At 47.5% G+C, this 17,312-nt stretch overlaps 3 protein-coding genes across 3 annotated transcripts; 2 read left to right on the top strand and 1 right to left on the bottom strand.

The window, feature by feature from the left end:
* The first annotated feature begins 650 nt into the window (after positions 1–650).
* LOC127296918 (F-box/kelch-repeat protein At5g60570) lies at positions 651–3,361 on the top strand. Its single transcript, XM_051327166.2, has 2 exons — positions 651–941; positions 1,484–3,361. The coding sequence occupies exon 2, from the start codon at positions 1,564–1,566 to the stop codon at positions 2,869–2,871; it is 1,308 nt and encodes a 435-aa protein (XP_051183126.1). The 5' UTR covers positions 651–941; positions 1,484–1,563; the 3' UTR covers positions 2,872–3,361.
* Positions 3,362–12,319: 8,958 nt separating this feature from the next.
* LOC127347979 (ubiquitin-like-specific protease 1A) lies at positions 12,320–13,688 on the top strand. Its single transcript, XM_071818284.1, has 5 exons — positions 12,320–12,433; positions 12,543–12,641; positions 12,717–12,851; positions 13,321–13,424; positions 13,511–13,688. The coding sequence occupies exons 1-5, from the start codon at positions 12,320–12,322 to the stop codon at positions 13,686–13,688; spliced, it is 630 nt and encodes a 209-aa protein (XP_071674385.1).
* A 924-nt stretch (positions 13,689–14,612) lies between these two features.
* LOC127347980 (protein FAR1-RELATED SEQUENCE 5-like) lies at positions 14,613–17,053 on the bottom strand. Its single transcript, XM_051374106.1, has 2 exons — positions 15,876–17,053; positions 14,613–15,582 (listed from the first exon to the last, which is right to left on the bottom strand). The coding sequence occupies exons 1-2, from the start codon at positions 17,051–17,053 to the stop codon at positions 14,613–14,615; spliced, it is 2,148 nt and encodes a 715-aa protein (XP_051230066.1).
* Between the last annotated feature and the right edge of the window lie 259 nt (positions 17,054–17,312).

Raw genomic sequence — 17,312 nt, 5'->3', positions numbered from 1 at the left:
TTGTAATTCTTAAAACCCTTCTTGTTAATGAGTGGCAAAGCTTTTTCTTCTTCTTCTTTTTTTTATAGAAAAATGTGGAATCTAGCATTTTCCAAAAGCAGCTAGCAGGGTACTTTTCCTAATGGAAAAAAAAACAAGCTAAAGACAAGAAATATAGTTAGCAATTACTAGGGCGCATAATGGTAGCGGTAGATGACAAAGGAACGAACAGTATAATAAGCAGAGTTGCGATAACATATAGAGCAGCAAGGGGTTTGTTAAGCCGAGTTGGAGGTGGCGCATCCAGGCCGTGCAAACGACGAGCGAAATGGCCGTCAGGCGAAGACAGGGACAGAAACAGAAACAGAGGGAAAAGAAATGCTTCCCACGAGACGGATAATTTATCTACACCGGCCCTGCCAATCAGGCGAGCCATGGGAAGGGAAAAAAGAGAGATAGATAGATAGATACGGGAAGGACGTGCGGGCGTAGAGGCAGAGAGAGTGGAAGGGCAGGGTTGAGACTTGAGAGGAGGATCCAGTCCAGGTCAGCTTCAGGTGAGGTGGGCGGTGGCCGGTCCAGCGATTTTCTATTTGTGAGGCCTGCCCGGTTTCCAGTTTTCGACGAGCCAAACCAAACCAGACGGATTGGAGGGGAAAGGGGGCGGGAGCGAGAAAAAAAGAATTTGTTGGGGGAGGAATAAAAATAAAGCGAGACGAGAGGAGAATCCCAATTCCCCAAGTACTACTACTACTACTCTTCTTCTCCTACGCACGCAGGAGAGAGCACAGCACTACAACTACAAGAGAGGAGAGGAGAGGAGAGGAAAGAGAGGGCGGCAGAGGGCTGCAGCAGGGGGCAGAAGCATTAGAAGGGGCAGTTGTAACCAAGTGGCAGCAGTAGATAGAGCCAGAGCCAGAGCCAGAGCCAGCCATCTATCTCTTCTCTTCTCTTCTCTACAGGTATAAATCCTTCCCTTTCTTCCTCCCCTTGCTTTGCTTCCTCCCTTGCGCATCTGGTACTACTACTACTGCTACTTCTGGTAGGGGGTGGGACGGAGGGAGAGGTTGGTGGGGAGGGAGGGGCGATGGGGACGACCTGATTGGCCGCGCGCGATCTCCAACACCGCAGATTTTCTTTCTCATCTCGTCCTCTGCGATTTAGGTGCGTCGATTTCTTCTTCTTACTCCCTGTTTCTTTAGTCACCCATCCATGGATGGATGGATGGACGGATTCGTGCTACTAGCATATCTTCTTAGCTGCCTGCTGCTGTTAGGCGAGGGACGGAGAGATTTCGCTTAGATTTGCGGGGGGCGGATCGATCGATCGATTAATTAGGGGGTTTCTCCGCCCAAGATTCGATTTTTATGCCCTTGTTTTACTCACGCGCTAGTCTCAGATCTCAAATGCTATGCCCTCTTCTCTTCCTGATCCATTTCGTCTTTCTCGATTTCCTCCTCACTTACTTTCCTCTCCTCCCCCCCTGTAAATTCCATTATTGCAGATCGCGGCCAGGAGATAAGCCAGCACGCGCAGATTTCTTCTGGATCAATCTCAGCTAGGCACAACCCCGGAGCAGCAGCCATGATGCTGGAAGACCAATCCTGCCTCGTCCCGCGCTCCCTGCCGGCCGCCTGCTGCGACCCGGACTCCGACTGGGCCTACCACGAAATCCCCGTCCTCACCGGCAAGCGCCCGGCGCCGGAGGACGACTTCCAAGACGTGGACGACGACGCGGACGGCGGCGGGAAGCGCAGCAAGTCGCCCTCCCCGCAGCCGCACACGCCCGACATCACCGAGGGCCACGGCTCCAGCCGCCACGTCTCCTCCGCCGCCGCCGCCGCCGGAGACCAGCAGCAGCAGGGCTCCGGGACCAATCTCATCGGCGAGATTGGCCGGGACCTCTCCATCAACTGCCTCCTCCGCCTCTCCAGGTCCGACTACGGCTCCGTCGCCTCCCTCAACCGCGACTTCCACGCCCTCGTCAGCCAAGGGGAGATCTACCGCCTCAGGCGCCAGACCGGGGTCGCCGAGCATTGGGTCTACTTCTCCTGCAACGTGCTCGAGTGGGACGCCTACGACCCCTACCGCCAGCGCTGGATCCAGGTGCCCAAGATGCCGCCCGACGAGTGCTTCATGTGCTCCGACAAGGAGTCACTCGCCGTCGGCACCCAGCTGCTCGTCTTCGGGATGGCGCACATTGTCTTCAGATATAGCATCCTCACCAATTCGTGGACCAGGGCGGGGGCCATGAACTCGCCACGCTGCCTCTTCGGATCCACCAGCGTCGGCGAGAAGGCGTACGTCGCCGGAGGCACTGACGCCTCCGGGAAGATATTGAGCTCCGCGGAGATGTATGACTCCGAGACGTATGTTTGGACGCCCCTCCCCAGCATGCACAGGGAGAGGAAGATGTGTTCAGGGGTCTTCATGGATGGCAAGTTCTATGTCATTGGCGGTGTTACCCATAACAACAAGGTGCTGACCTGCGGCGAGGAGTATGACTTGAAGCGCCAGTCCTGGAGGGTCATCGAGAACATGTCCGAGGGCCTCAACGGCGTCACAGGTGCTCCTCCGCTCATTGCCGTTGTCAACAACGAGCTATACGCGGCTGATTACAGTGAGAAGGATGTAAAGAAGTATGACAAGCTCAACAATAAGTGGATCACTCTCGGGAAGCTGCCGGAGCGGTCCGTGTCCATGAATGGCTGGGGCCTCGCTTTCAGAGCCTGCGGCGACCGCCTCATCGTCATCGGAGGTCCAAGGACCTCTATTGGTGGTATGATTGAGCTCAACTCATGGGTCCCGGATCAGCAACCGCCTATCTGGAATTTGGTTGCCAGGCGCCCATCCGGGAACTTCGTCTATAACTGCGCCGTCATGGGCTGCTGAGTCCGCTCAATAAAAAGATTCAATCAACGCAGTGGATAATTTATCAAGGAGGATGATGATAGCATGCACAAAGGCAGCCCCGCCCGCCCGCCCCTGTTCAATTGCTCCAGCCCTGATTCTTCGTAGCCATTCTGCCCAGTTTCAGACATTAACTGGGCCAACCTGCTGAGCGGCACCAGCAGTCTCATGTAACCCCTTGAGTTCTAATACTCTTTCTGTTTCCCCTCGCTAATCCATTTCTACATTTGCATTTGGATCAACAGCTCGTGATTTCAAAGATACGAGACTATGCAAAAAACAAAAAAAGACAGTGTTATATTAATAATCTAGAAACAACTTCCAGAACTGTTGATGATGAACAACCTGTTAAGCAATACTTGATTCATCTTTGGCTGCAGCAAGGGCATGTTTTTAATTTTCTTTTATGATGAATAACTGTACCTCCTATTCATTGGTACAATTCTTCTATATCCAATTTGGTTCAAGATGATATGCATCTCTTGGATTGTGTCATCAGCTTCTGAGCTGCTATGTTATGCTGGTTGTGAATTTCTGTTTGTTTATGTGCTATAAGATGGTCATCTTAACCTTGTTTGTCATTGTTTAGTTTTAGTTGTGATGGTCAATTTTTGGATTGGTTTGAGTCGTTATTTATGTTCATATTTCCATGAACTGCTTATGTTAGCCAATCGAGTCAAGCCTGACTGTTTAGAGTGCTTTTCTTAGGCATGATAGCAAATAGTACCTTTCACTGGCTATTTAGTAACAGTTTCCTGTGAATTAGTATTATGCTTCAGTTGTTGACCCTTGTACTTAGTATTGCTAGTCTAGCGCTACCTTTTGTTATAAGGTTCCTGTCTCAGTGAATTATTCCGGTTGGAGAAGGCGAGAACTCTGCAGCTGATTGATTTTGCATCTTCTGTTGTAGCTATTGCACCACACAGTTATATACCGTCCTCTATTAGCATGATGCAAGGAGCAAATACAACATTAGAAGAACTGTAATGTGAGAAAGTGAGGTGCTGTCTATTATTCTTTTGATTGTGCTCCTGTATCACTGAATGATCCCTGAGAAGGCGGTAACTCTGCAGCCCATTGATTTTGCATCTTCTGTCCTAACTATTGCACCATTAACCTCTGTTAGTAGGATGCAAGGAGGAAATACATCATTAGAAAAAATGAGGTGCTGTTTCCTCTGAGATTGTGCTCTCTGGCATGGCCCCTATGTTTCAACAATACCATAGAGGCTTCTTCTGGTCTGGTAATACATCATTAGGAGAAAAAAAAATGTAATGTGAAAAAAAGTGATGCGCTCGCTGTTTATTATTCTTTTGATTGTGCTCTCTGCATGAACCTCACCAGTGCAGTACTCCAGTAGCCTAGATGCTTCTTTTGGTCTGGTAACGCCTGGCAATCCTGTAAGGGCATCTCCAACCGGGCGACCCAAACGGACGCGCTGGGCCGTCCGTTTTGGACCGTTTGGGTGGCCGAACGGACACCCGGACAGCGCCCCGCGTCCGCGTGTCCGTTTGGGTCGCACGCTGCGCCCAACGCGGCGACCCAAAGAGACGCCACGTGGTTCGTCTTCCTTGCGCGGCGCTGCGCCATGGCAGGCCTCGACGGGACAGCCATGGTGGGCGGTGGAACGCGCGGGAAAGATCCCGCGCGCACCAAGGTTCCCGCGCGCGCGAAACGACATTGGCGCGCGCTCGCGCCAAGTTTCCCGCCGGACCGCCGGCTATAAAGACGGCGGCGGTCTCACACGCACCGCCGTACCTTCCTCTCCCACTCCACCTTCTCCGGCGGCCACTCCACCTTCTCCGTCGCCATGCCGCGCACCTGCGCAGCCACATGGGCCAAGCTCTCTCCTCGCCGCCGGGCCGAGGTTCCGCGGACGGTGGAGGAGGAGCGCGCGGACTCGCGGTGGGTCGCCGACGACGAGGCGCTCCGCGTCGCCGCCGAGGCGGTGGCACGAAGGCCGGTGACGCGGAGATGGTGGAGTCGGCCGCGGAGGGCGGCACGAGACCGCGGACGGGCGGTACGAGGCCGCGGAGGAGGGCGGCCGCCGCGAGGAGCCCGTCAACGAGGAGGACCTCGCGGCGGCGAACATCAACGCCGCCATCGGAGCGACTCGCCGACCTCACGCGCGTGACGAAGGAGCACGAGGGCATCCGCGGGCCGGCCGCCGCCGCTAGGCGACCTCCTCGGCCGTAAGAACGAGCTGCTCGCTATGCGAGCAACCCGTCACCTCATCCGGATGCCGTCCCCGAGCGGCGCGCCGGGAGGATGCCGAGTCGGCGGAGCGCGGCCGGCAAGAGCGCATGCGCCGGCGGCAGGAGATCCACGAGGCCCGGGCCCCGCCCTCGTCCGCATTGAGGCGCGCACCGCCGTGGAACGCGCCGCTCTGCAGAGGTGGAGCTATGCGGGAAGCGGATGATTCCGCCAGAGGCGGAGCGAGCGCGCGCCGAGGTGCGCGGACGGAAAGGAGGAGGATGACGGCCTCCTTCCAAGCCGCCGAGGCCCGCGCCGCCGCCGACACCCGCGCCGCCGCCGACGCGCCACCCAGCCCGTAGTAAGCTGGAGTGGAATCCTCACGCGTACAGGCCGTCCGCGTCGAGTGAAATCCACGGCCCCGACGGCGAGCCGGCGAGGAGTCGCCGGCGAGGCCGCCGGCCCCGTACGTATTTAGGATAGAAGTAGTAGCTAAAAAAAATGTAATGAGTTCTTTTTAATGAAAAATATTATTTATGCCTATGACACGCGGGCCAGGGGCGGACAAGGGGCGGACGCGAGCGACCAGCCTTTCGCGTCCGCGGCCACGCAAACCCGGTCAAGATTTGGGCCGGGTTTGCGTCGATCCGGACGCCGCGGGCATCCGTTTTAGGGATGGGTCCGCGCGCTGGGCCGGGTTTTTGTCCGGCTGGACCCATCCGGACGCGCGGGCGCGGGATGGGTCGCCCGGTTGGAGATGCCCTAACGTCCCCCTTGCATCGCGGCCTGGATGGAAACGAAACTGAATGGTGCGTTATAAAGTGGAAAATGGCCGTGTCTGCTTTTTCTAGAAAGAAGCTTCAGTTACCTGCTGTGTGTCGACATCCATCGGCGTTGCATAAAACATGGGTGAAAACACACATGTAGATGCTGCCATTTGGAGGAAGAAGAGGGTCCAAGGATGAGGTTTGCGCCCTTTTACAGTCACAGCAACAGTTTGTCTGCGTCACCGTCTCACTCTCACAGTCACAGAGCGGAGAAAGCAGCCATACCATTTCTGCTTCGACGTTGCTGGAAATGAAATGCAGAACTTTGTTTATCCTCAAACTCAAGACTCCTTGGTATTAACTTTACATGAGTAAATTTTGCGGAGTTTGCTTGAAAGAAAGGATGCTAGGTTTTTGGGAGGGGGTTGCATTTGGAGCAGTAGTGAATTCAGAGCTACTCCTGAACCATTGCTTTTTGGGCGAGAAAAATCAAAGCCGGTTACTTGCAAGGCAGAGATTGCTGAAAATCGGTCACGCTGTCCCTGCGCCTTGACTAGTCCGCCTGGGTCGGTCAGAAAAGGCTCTGTTCCGTCTGGGTCTAGCAGACAGTACACAATACAGTCCGATCCATCGTTCCATGATGTTCGATCCAGGCCAACTTGACAGACAGGTGACCCGGCCTGACACAACTCCTCCTGCTCTGCACGATGAGATTTTCATTCACAGCAGAATGAAGGAATGAAAAATCGGTGACTCGTTGGTTCCCGGATGGGAAAACACGGCGAGCGAGCGAGGTAGAAACGAGTCCAGGACGCAGAGAAGTCTGCCTCAAACCGGCCGTGTTGCGTTGCGTGAAGCTTCCTTCCTTCCTTCCTCTGACACCGCCCTAGGCCACGGCAGCGCTGCCTTGTTTCGTCCATGCTTTTGGCGAAATAATTCCTCCGGTGCCCGTCGCTGTTGCCCTGTTCCGGCATCCAGTTCCGTCGTCGTGCGCGCGGTGGCTGCATGCGATCGACTGATCGAGCACATGGGAGAGCAAGGGTGAAAAATTCTGGGATTGCGTTGCGTGCATGGGCCATGTTCTTCCTCCTCCCGTCCGTTGGTTCATTCTGCAGGCAGGCCATTTGCTGCGCCCAACCACTCTTTTTAGTCCCCTCTGTACTGTGCTGCACCGCCGCGTTTAGGCGTTTTCGTGTGTCAGGGCTCCAAATCTGGCCGTCCCAATTACGCCCTTGTTTGTGAGTTTCTGAATGTCTACTACCACCAAGCCTGTTGACGCCGCTGCTCTTGCGAGTTAACTATAACTCTATGACGGCCAACAAGAAAATTAGGCCAGTTAATAATAATTATTCCGCCGGCGTCCTTCCAGAACCTCTGCAACTTACACCGAATAATAATCATGATAATTACAAGCTTGCGTGTGTAATTTGCCGCGCGTGGCCAACTGAGGGGGAGGGAGAACAATTTTCAGTGGGGAATATAAACACCTATCAGTCTCTCTTTCTATCCCTGCTCGAGCATATGAAACCATGCCCTAGCCCGTGGCCGGCGTCGCCCCCTTTAATTATTCCCGATCGAGTAATGTGCGCGTTAGGCCCCGGAATTTTCACCTCTCTGTCTACTTGTCGCTAATGCCTCCGACTGTTTATGTCTGCTAACAGTGCCACCAAACACAAACCAGAAAAAAATGTCGTTTTCGTTCTATCTCGCCAGCCAATTACATTGGCTGCCAAGAAAAGAAGAAGACGAAGGAGAATCCTAGCGTTGCATGGCTTCCTCCCTTCCCGGTTACGACTGACGCGCGCGCCACCGCAAGTTGCCACAAGCTTTGCTTCCCTCCCGTCTCTTTCTCCGCACCACCGGAGCCAGCTATGCGCATCGGATCTCTCCTCCCTACGCGTCCAGCGGTCGTTGCCGTAACGTCGCCGTCGACCACCGCCGTTCCCACTGGCCACGGCGACGACAGTCGACAGCGACGGGCCGTCTCTGCGGCGGCGCCGGCGCGGAGCTACTGCCATTTGGGCCTCGTGGATTCAAACCGTTGACGCTCCGGTCTAGCTTTGCGGCTGGTGGACTCGGAGTTCTCTGTTTTTGACCTGGTCCGTTCGGCCGTCGGACATCACTTGCCCGTTTTCCGTGCTAGCTGTGGCGTACGTCCAGTTTAGGCCCGGTAATTAATGGGCTTTTCAGGGTCTCTAATCAGGCCTGGATTTTGCGATCTCCAAGTATACATGCGGACATGCGGTCGTTGTGCTAGAGGAGAAAAAAAATGGAAATTCGTTTTTTTTTTCAGATTATTTTTAAGGATATGTCTAACTCAGTCGACTGGGATCTAGATAACGTCATCAAGTCTCACGAGTTGAAACCCATGTCTAGCACGAATGGCAAAGGAAAACGCTCGGGTGCTGAGATCGGTCATGTTCCGCGCCGTACGATCGGCCCGCGATGGACGCTCGTCAATCGTCCACGTCACCCACCGCGCGCCCACCCAAACCTGGATCAAACCCGACCTGACCCCGACCGACAGAGCAACCCGTTCTCGTCTCGACGCAGGAGCCCGCGGGCGGAGGCGACCACTGCGACGGACTCGGGCGGCGATTCGGGCGGCGTGCAACGCCGGCGACGTCGCGGAGCGCCGCGGCCATGCCGCCAGCGGCTCCTCTCCTCCTGCAAGGTACGTTTCCGGGCCCTCCTATCTCCTCCCCCGTGGTGGTTCTCCTCCAGGCTCCCTCCCGAGTTTGGCCGGGGTACCGCCGCGCCGCCAGCGGCGCCTCTCCTCCTGTCCGGTCCCTCCTCTCTCCTCCCCGTGGTGCAGTTGTCCTCCCTGCTCCCTCGCGAGGTTGGCCGGAGTCCGGTCCCTCCTCTCTCCTCCCCGTGGTTGCTTCGATCTAGGGTTTCATTGTTGATTTTCTAGGAGATTAAGGTGTGATTTAGAAGATTTTATGTTGTAATTCATGTATCTATATGTTGTATTTCATCTATGTGTGTAGGATTGCTATTTTAGGGGTTGGGGTTTGTTAGGTTGTTGTTGTTCTGTAGGTTATGGGCTGAGTTTTTGTAGTATGAAATTGTAGTTTTCCATGAATTTCTTTGTGACTAAGTAGGTTTCACATTTGTTGTTCCCTGTACTTGCACCATGAATTATGTTAGTTCACTTTTTTTTTGTTAACCCTGCAAATTTATGTTCTTAACATTATACATTATTTGTTGTTGTATCATTTGGAAACCATGCAACTATTTTTGTGAAATATTGTTCATTTTTGTGGTTCCTTGTACCTGCAAATGTTGTTAATCACTTGTAACTTTTTATGTAGTAATTGTTGTTTCTCTCCCTTTGCAGTTTGACAATATGGCACCGAAAGAAGCTCCGAAAGAGGCTATGTTTCAAATGCGTTTTGGAGCAAAGCGGCTTGCGAAAGTTGTTCAAAAAAACATGAATGATGCCAAGAGAGCTATCATCGCCAAGACTGCTTTCAAGCCATTGCTCAAAGTGGCTTCATTTGCAGCACCTCCAATGGAGCTCATTGAGTATGTGGTGAAGCACACAAATCCCAAGCTAAGGGAGTTCAGGCACAAGAACAAGAGTATTTTGTTCACAAGGGAGATGGTGGTTAAGGTTCTTGGCGTGCCTTCCGGTAATAGGGACATGGTATATCTAAAGAGGACTCAACAATCTGACCTTCGGGATATGTTCAAGAACGAGAAGGGACGTGCGACAATTGCTAAAGCCATTGAGGTGTTGGAGAATTGTGAAGATACAAATGAGGCACTTGTTGTTCAGAGCTTTGGTCTCATAGCTTTTGCCACTGTGCTTTGTCCTGGCACCGGTAACTTGGTCAAATGTGAGTATTTGGGTATTTTGATGGATGCCAATGAGATTGGCCAGTATGCCATTGATGAGCATATACTTAAAGAGACGATGGGCGAGGTTGGGTTGTTCAAAGAGAAGCTGTTGAATCGTTCCAAACTTGATCCTTCGCAGATTGTGTGGATTGCGATGTGCCTTCCCATGCTCGCGGTATAACTCCTATTCCTATAACTTGTTACTGTTTTTTATGTTGTAAATGCATATTTTTAATGTTGATATTCCTCATCTAATACCGTGTCTTGTTTCATTATATGCAGACCATATACATGGACTTCCTTAGCTTCCCACCTTTGGCCCCTAAAGAGCACACCATCAACCGTAGCATCCCTAGATTTTGCCACGTGTGTGATGATGATTTCCGGCTTGTTGTTGACATTGATAAGAACAAGCTGAGTCTTGACCCGGCAGCTTTTGGGGTTCGACCAGTAAGTAAATTTCCATTACATGCATCTATCTACTTTTCCCTTTTTTTTCTTCGTTAGTAGTAAACCATGGTTTGTACTAATGTTGCTATCCTTTTTGTTTATATGTGCAGCTCTTGCATTTATCAGAAACTTTGTATGCTGTGGTAGCTCCCACCGATGGAAATCTGCCTCATGCTGATCCTGGTGTAGTAGGGGATGATGGCTTGGGTAGTGAGGAGGTTGATGTTAACCCCTCAGCATCACTGAATGAGTGGCTTGAAAAAGGGTTTGCAAGCAGCGAAGAGCTGCAGGTATGTCACTTTTGCCATGTTATGTTGTATTAGTCAATAGTTTTTGTGTATATTATTCCTTGTTTTTGTAATATTAGTTTACCTATATTGTTGTTTTCCTATGTGCAATCTCCAATGAAGTCACAGTTCCTGTAGCTAATGTTGTATTACTCAATAATTGTTGTGTCTATTACACATGGTTTTTGTAAATTTTGTTTACTTGTGTTGTTGTATTTCATATCTACTATGTGGTCACAGTAATATGCAATGAAGTCATGGTTCCTGTAGCTAATGTTGTATTACTCAATAATTGTTGTGTCTATTACACATGGTTTTTGTAACTAATGTTTACTTGTGTTGTTGTATTTCATATCTACTATGTGGTCACAGTAATATGCAATGAAGTCACAGTTCCTGTAGCTAATGTTGTATTACTCAATAATTGTTGTGTCTATTACACATGGTTTTTGTAACTAATGTTACCCATGCTTTTTTAGGTGCCCGAACATTTGCAAGGACTGTACAACAAGCACAATGCTCTTTATGCAACTGATGTGGCTGCTGGATTGCACAACTTTGGGGAGTTTTTGAAGGCTTCAAATGCAAAGTGTATGGCAGCATTGCTGGTGGATGTTCATGCTGCTAATGTTGCATCCAGCAGCTTCACTATCCCATGCCCTGCAGCTCCTGATGTACATGCAAAGGAGCCAAGCCCAATCGTGGTTGAGGAAGATCGGACTCACAATGTTGTGAATGATGATGCGATGGATATTGGCGAGGTTTCTAACAAGACTTCTCCGGTGCCTTCTCCGGAGCACTCTACCAAGCCTTCTCCAGTTCCTTCTCCGGAGCACACTCATGTGCCTTCTCCGGAGCACACTCATGAGGCTTGCCTGGTTACTTCTTCTGTGCCTTCTCCGGTGCGCACTAGTGTGCCTTCTCCAGTCCCCAGTTGTGCTGCTACCCTGGTGCCTTCTCCACAAAACATTTCTCATGTGCAAAGCCCATCAAGTGGTGATGAGTCGCCCAGAATTAAATCTCCAAGCAAATACCCGGCTGGCTTTTGGGATGATGTTCCAAAAATTGATTTGTTTCCTGATGGATCTGAGGAGGCAAAGTTCTTCGCTACAATTCCTGATGTTGCAGCTACAAGTGGAGGTTCTTGTGTTGTCGTGACACCGGTGCGCAAAGAGGACGTGCCACAACCCATCGTACCTGCTGGTATATTTCTCTACATTTTTTCCTAGTCTTTTGTATGTTGGTTGTCCATACATTCGGATTCTTACTTGCTTTTTCTGTTTTTCCCTCGTTTTTGGTTTGCAGCATCTACTCTCCAGGAAGCCAAAGGAAATGCTTCTAGTGGTCCAGACACACATGATAAGAAGCAACGCCAAAAGAGGGCTGCAAAGGACATTGATACACCTCCCAAGGTGAAGAAGATGAAACTTTCAGACACTCATCAATCCACTTACCGCAAATACATTGGGCATAGTCGCAAATTGAGGCCACCGAAGAAGGGTGTTGATCCGTGAGTCATCTGTCCTTTTGTTGTTGTTTTTCCTTTTCTAGCAATGTTGTATTCCTCTGCCTAATGTTGTATTACTCATTTCAATTTGTGACTAACTTTACTGAATTTTGTAACTTCATTTCATTTTTGTTGTTGTTTTCTATGTCCTTTTCTAGCAATGTACTCCTATTCCTCTGCCTAATGTTGTATTACTCATTTCAATTTGTGACTAACTTTACTGAATTTTGTAACTTCATTTCATTTTTGTTGTTGTTTTCTATCTGTCATCTTTGTGTAGTAACACAACATTTTTGGTTCATTGCAGTAAACCCTTTGTTCATATTGGTAACTTCTTTGTCTCATACAAAAAGTTTCAAGCCGTGTTCAAGCCACGCCAGCACATGGACAATCAAGTCATGTCCCTTTATGTTGAGAAGTTCAACATCGAGAATAAATTGCAAGCCTCTACCAACAAAAGGTGTCGTAAGAAGTTCGCATTTTCTGTGCATATGACTGTAAGTACAATGCTACCTTGGTGTTCCTCTTTTTTTTGTTTAAATAGTTTCAAATTTGCACTCATGTTTCTAGTACCAACATTTCTATTGTCGTACCCTTTCATCGCAGTCTGAACTTATCAAGGATCCTGCGAAGTTCCAAACAAAGGATGTTATCCAAGAGTTCAAGATTGCTTGTGAAAAATACAAGATATCAAAAATGGATCTGGTTAGTAGTTCATAATGTTGTGTAATTTATTTTTTCCATGCAAGGCTGTTTTTTATAACTTTTTTGCATCCGCAGCTTTGGTTCCCAATTGTACATGAGAAGCACTGGGCCACTTGTTGCATAAATCTTCTGCACTCGCAAATCAACTCGTTTGATTCTATCAAACCATCAAAGAAAGGAGGTTCCATGGAGTCTGCCATGAACAACCTGGTTTGTTGCACTATGACCTTGCACCTATACATTACATTTTCAGTTTCCAATCATATGTTTTTGCTGTCTTACTTCATAATTTTTGTGACTAACACTACTGGATTATGTAACTATTGGTTTTACATGTGTTCTTGTGTTATCTGTAACCAAGTGACAAATCATATAAACTAATGTTGTCTTACTTCATAATTTTTGTGACTAACACTACTGGATTATATAACTATTGGTTTTACATGTGTTGTTCTGTTCTTATCTGTAACCAAGTGACAAATCATAAAACTAATGTTGTCTTACTTCATAAATTTTGTGACTAACACTACTGGATTATGTAACTATTGGTTTTACATGTGTTGTTGTGTTCTTATCTGTAACCAAGTGACAAATCATATAAACTAATGTTGTCTTACTTCATAATTTTTGTGACTAACACTACTGGATTATGTAACTATTTCATGCACTTTTTGTTCAGATCACAAACTTTGATGTTCTTGCTAAAGAGACTAAAGCCTTCAGTTTTGACATCACTAAATTCAAACATGGAGGACCTACTGACTACCCACAGCAGCCCAACAAGTGAGTAAATACGTCTACACATTTTTCTCTCTTATATTGCTAGTCCTTTTTCCCAATGCTAATACATTCTCCTTTTGTCATTTCAGCTTTGATTGTGGTTTCTTTGTGATACTCTACATGGAGAACTTTGATGGGAAGGTCATGGAGAACTTCGACGAGAATGGCATCCCTTATTTTCGCATGATTCTCGCTACAGATTTGATCACACACCCCACGAACACAGAAGATTACGAGAAGATCTTTGAGGAGGAGACATATGAGTAGCTAGGATAGTTGTTGGAAGGATATGTATTTTGGTGCAATGTAGTTTGTGTCGAACCAATGAAACTTATGTCTATGGCTGAACGAATGGAACTTGTGTGTATGGTTGGTTGGTTGGTTACTTTTGTAATGGGAAGCACATTTCCCCCCATGAATGATAACTTTGTTGCTATGGATTTGTATGAATGTTCAACATGCATGTGATTTCACTTGTTTGTTTACACAACAGTTTGTTTTTGGTTCAATATGTTGTAAATACATTTATTTCCTATTGTAAACTACATAAAGTTTTGTAATCAGGAACCTGAATACAACAACTTGCACACAACAACTGTTCCATTTTTAATGTTGTAAATAGATGAAAATTCTGTTGTAAACATGACAATAATTTCATTTCAGGTTTTTGCAGAAAACTTTGCCCAAGTCGAAATTCTTCTTTTCCATACTTCATTTGTTTGTAACTAATATAATTTATGTTGTAAATGCATATGTTCTATTATATATGTTGTAAATACATGAAAGTTCCATTGTAAACTCAACAATAATTTGTAACCAGGTGAACTTTTTGTTGTCAACAAATGTTATATTACGTATGTTGTAAATACATGATAGTTCCATTGTAAACTCAACAAACTTTTGTAACCAGGTGATTTTTTGTTGGCAATATATGTTCCTTTTTTGTATGTTGTAAATACACGAAAGATCTGTTGACAACATAACAATAATTTGATGTCAGGTTTCCAAATTCTTTTCTTTTGTTTCATGTTGTTAGTGTTTCCAAAGAAATATACAACTTATTGAAGGTTACGAATAATCAGAAACAAGTAGACTTCATTAACAACATATAACACAACCATATCAAAGTTTTCTACTATAAAGGGGCAACATAAGTTTGAGAGCTATATGTAGGTAACAATACTAACAAAACTACAGCTTGAGACCAAGTTCCACTTCGGGCACATTTTCATCCTGTTGTGTCGCAGCTCCCTGTTGTGTCGCAGCTCCCTGAGCTTCTTGCGCAGCAGATATTTTCATTTTCATGACAAGACAATCAACCAAATGGTGATCCCCTAAGCAGAATGGACACTTCATCACCTTTGTTCCCGACATCTTCTTCTTTTTAGAAGCCGTGCCTCTTTTGGCGGTCGTGCTCGTCTTTTCCGCCATGTTTGTCTCTTCATCTTTCTTCCCTTTCTTCTTCTTCTTTGCAGCATCTTCACGTTGTTCAAGTAGAGGCTTCTTTCGCTTCTCCGATTCTTTCGGGTGGCCCTTAGGTTGTTGCCGTGGTGGGTTTCGCAACCCTCCTTGTGCTGTTTGTTGTTGCGCTTGCACCTGAACCACATCAGGTTCACCTTCTTTTTGTGTGTCGCCACCTCTTCTCTTTGCATCAAGAACTGCACTAACACTATCAATTGCTGCAGACACCAACTCATAAGTTTCATCACTAAAGCACGCATCGGATGCCAGGCGATTCATCTTGCGGCATAGCCTGTTGTACCTCAGAGTGTTTGTTCCAGGGATGCCAAACATGTGAGGATGGGTGTTGGCATCAGGAACTGGAGCACCTTTACTAGCTGCTTGAGACCACCGTTCTAACAAGTACCTATCTGGTATCATCTGGATATTCAAGTGCACCATGACCCTGATTATGTGGGGACAAATTAGTCCACACATATCAAACATGTTGCAGCTGCAATCATATAATCCATTTGCAACATCAGCTTCAACTCGGTATGTTCTAGTGTCTCTCCTATCACTAGCAACCAGGGAAAAGCGTAGACTAGCATCATTTTGTTGTTGCTCAAGGGTAAAGGCAGTGTTCTCAGAAATAAGTTTCTGGAATCGATCAAATACTTCTCTAGTGTAGAAGACAGATGCTTGCTTCTCAATGTTGAGCCTGCTCAAAAAAGTTGTTGTTAACACTGTTAGTACTTGTAGAACAAGGAGGAAACAAATGTTACAAAACTACTTCTACAATTTCCATTTGTTAAAATTGTTGTTGTAAACACTGCTAATAATTGTTGTTCATAAAGTTACTAGATGTTGTTCACAAAGGAAAATAATGTTACAAACCTACCACTTCCTTTTTCATTGTTACAAAACTTGTTGTTAACACTTTATTTTATTGTTGTTAACACTATTATTGCTTGTTGTTAACACAGAATTAAATTTGTAACAACAACACCTCACCTGCCCCACAATGGTGGTTCTGTTGTCTCAATAATGAACCCTGCATTGTCTTCTCTGTCGAGCATCATGTCTTGGCATAGTTCAAACTGCCTCACAAACGTGAACACCGAGTCAGACGGGTGAACCAAAGTTTTGAAGTAAGAGTTGAGCCCCTCAGACCTGCCCGTTGTACTCGTGAAAGGGAAAAAGTTCCTCCTAAAATATATGGGAGCCCACTTTTTCCTCGAGTCCCACATGTTTTTCAGATGCTTATTTTGTTCCATTTGGAACCAAGTCATCACATGTTTCCAACTAGCTTCAAACTGCTCAACGGTATCTGTATCAAAGATGCATGCCCAAAATGCTTGTGCAAAAGGCTCTCCTTGTTGCATTGGCTTCCCAACCTTTGTTTCCGCGATCCGGATCACGTGCCAAAAGCAGTTTCGGTGGATTGCATCATAGAATACTTCTGAAATGGCCTTTCCCATTGCTTGATCTTGGTCGGTCATTATGTGGTCCGGTTGCACTCCATCCATTGCTTCAAGCCACCTTTCAAACACCCACCTGAAACCATCTTTGGTCTCATTGGCAAGCAAAGAACAGCCTAGCACCACTGTCTGCAGATGGTTGTTGATTCCAACAATTGGTGCAAAGGGCATATTGTAGCGGTTGGTGCAGAATGTTGTATCGAAAAATACACAATCTTTGTACTTGGGGTACAACAATCTGGTCCTTCCATCAACCCAAAACAGCGCTCGAACAGCATTATCTTCATCGACATCTTTTGCATAATAGAAGTTTGGGTTCTCATCTTGTCGCTTCTTGAAGTATTCCAATGTTAGGTCCATGTCCCGAAACAACAATTTTGCCCTCATCTTGGATCTCTCATTTGTAACATCCCTCTTGACATACCCCAAAGTTCGTATGTCGCCTCCATGTACATCACCCAGCATACCCATAATATCAGATGTTTTCAGATTTCGGTTATGCATTAGTTCCAAGAATTCGAGGTCTTCTTCCGGGATCTTGCGATGAGACCGGTAGTACCTACGACGTCCAAGCTCTTTGACAAGTGCATGTGTGTGCTCACTGGTGAATGTTGTAACAGTGAATGATCCCTCCCTCAATGAAATGATCATGTGAGCTTTGCAATTGTGACGAACCACCCTGTTTCTCTGCCTAGAATCTGACATTTCCATTGAGGCACTAGCAGGCTGGTGGCTAGTGTTTTTGCTCCTGCTGCTCATATCTGTTGCAGAACATTGCTTTCTTGCAGCGCTCTCTGATGTACCTCCAAGTGTTGTGATACGTCTCTGACGTATCGATAATTTCTTATGTTCCATGCCACATTATTGATGATATCTACATGTTTTATGCACACTTTATGTCATATTCGTGCATTTTCTGGAACTAACCTATTAACAAGATGCCGAAGTGCCAGTTCCTGTTTTCTGCTGT

Source organism: Lolium perenne, chromosome 4, assembly GCF_019359855.2.
Source record: "Lolium perenne isolate Kyuss_39 chromosome 4, Kyuss_2.0, whole genome shotgun sequence".
Lineage (NCBI taxonomy): Eukaryota > Viridiplantae > Streptophyta > Magnoliopsida > Poales > Poaceae > Lolium > Lolium perenne.
Note: the sequence above shows the minus strand (reverse complement) of the source record. Positions and strands in the feature narration are given on the sequence as shown.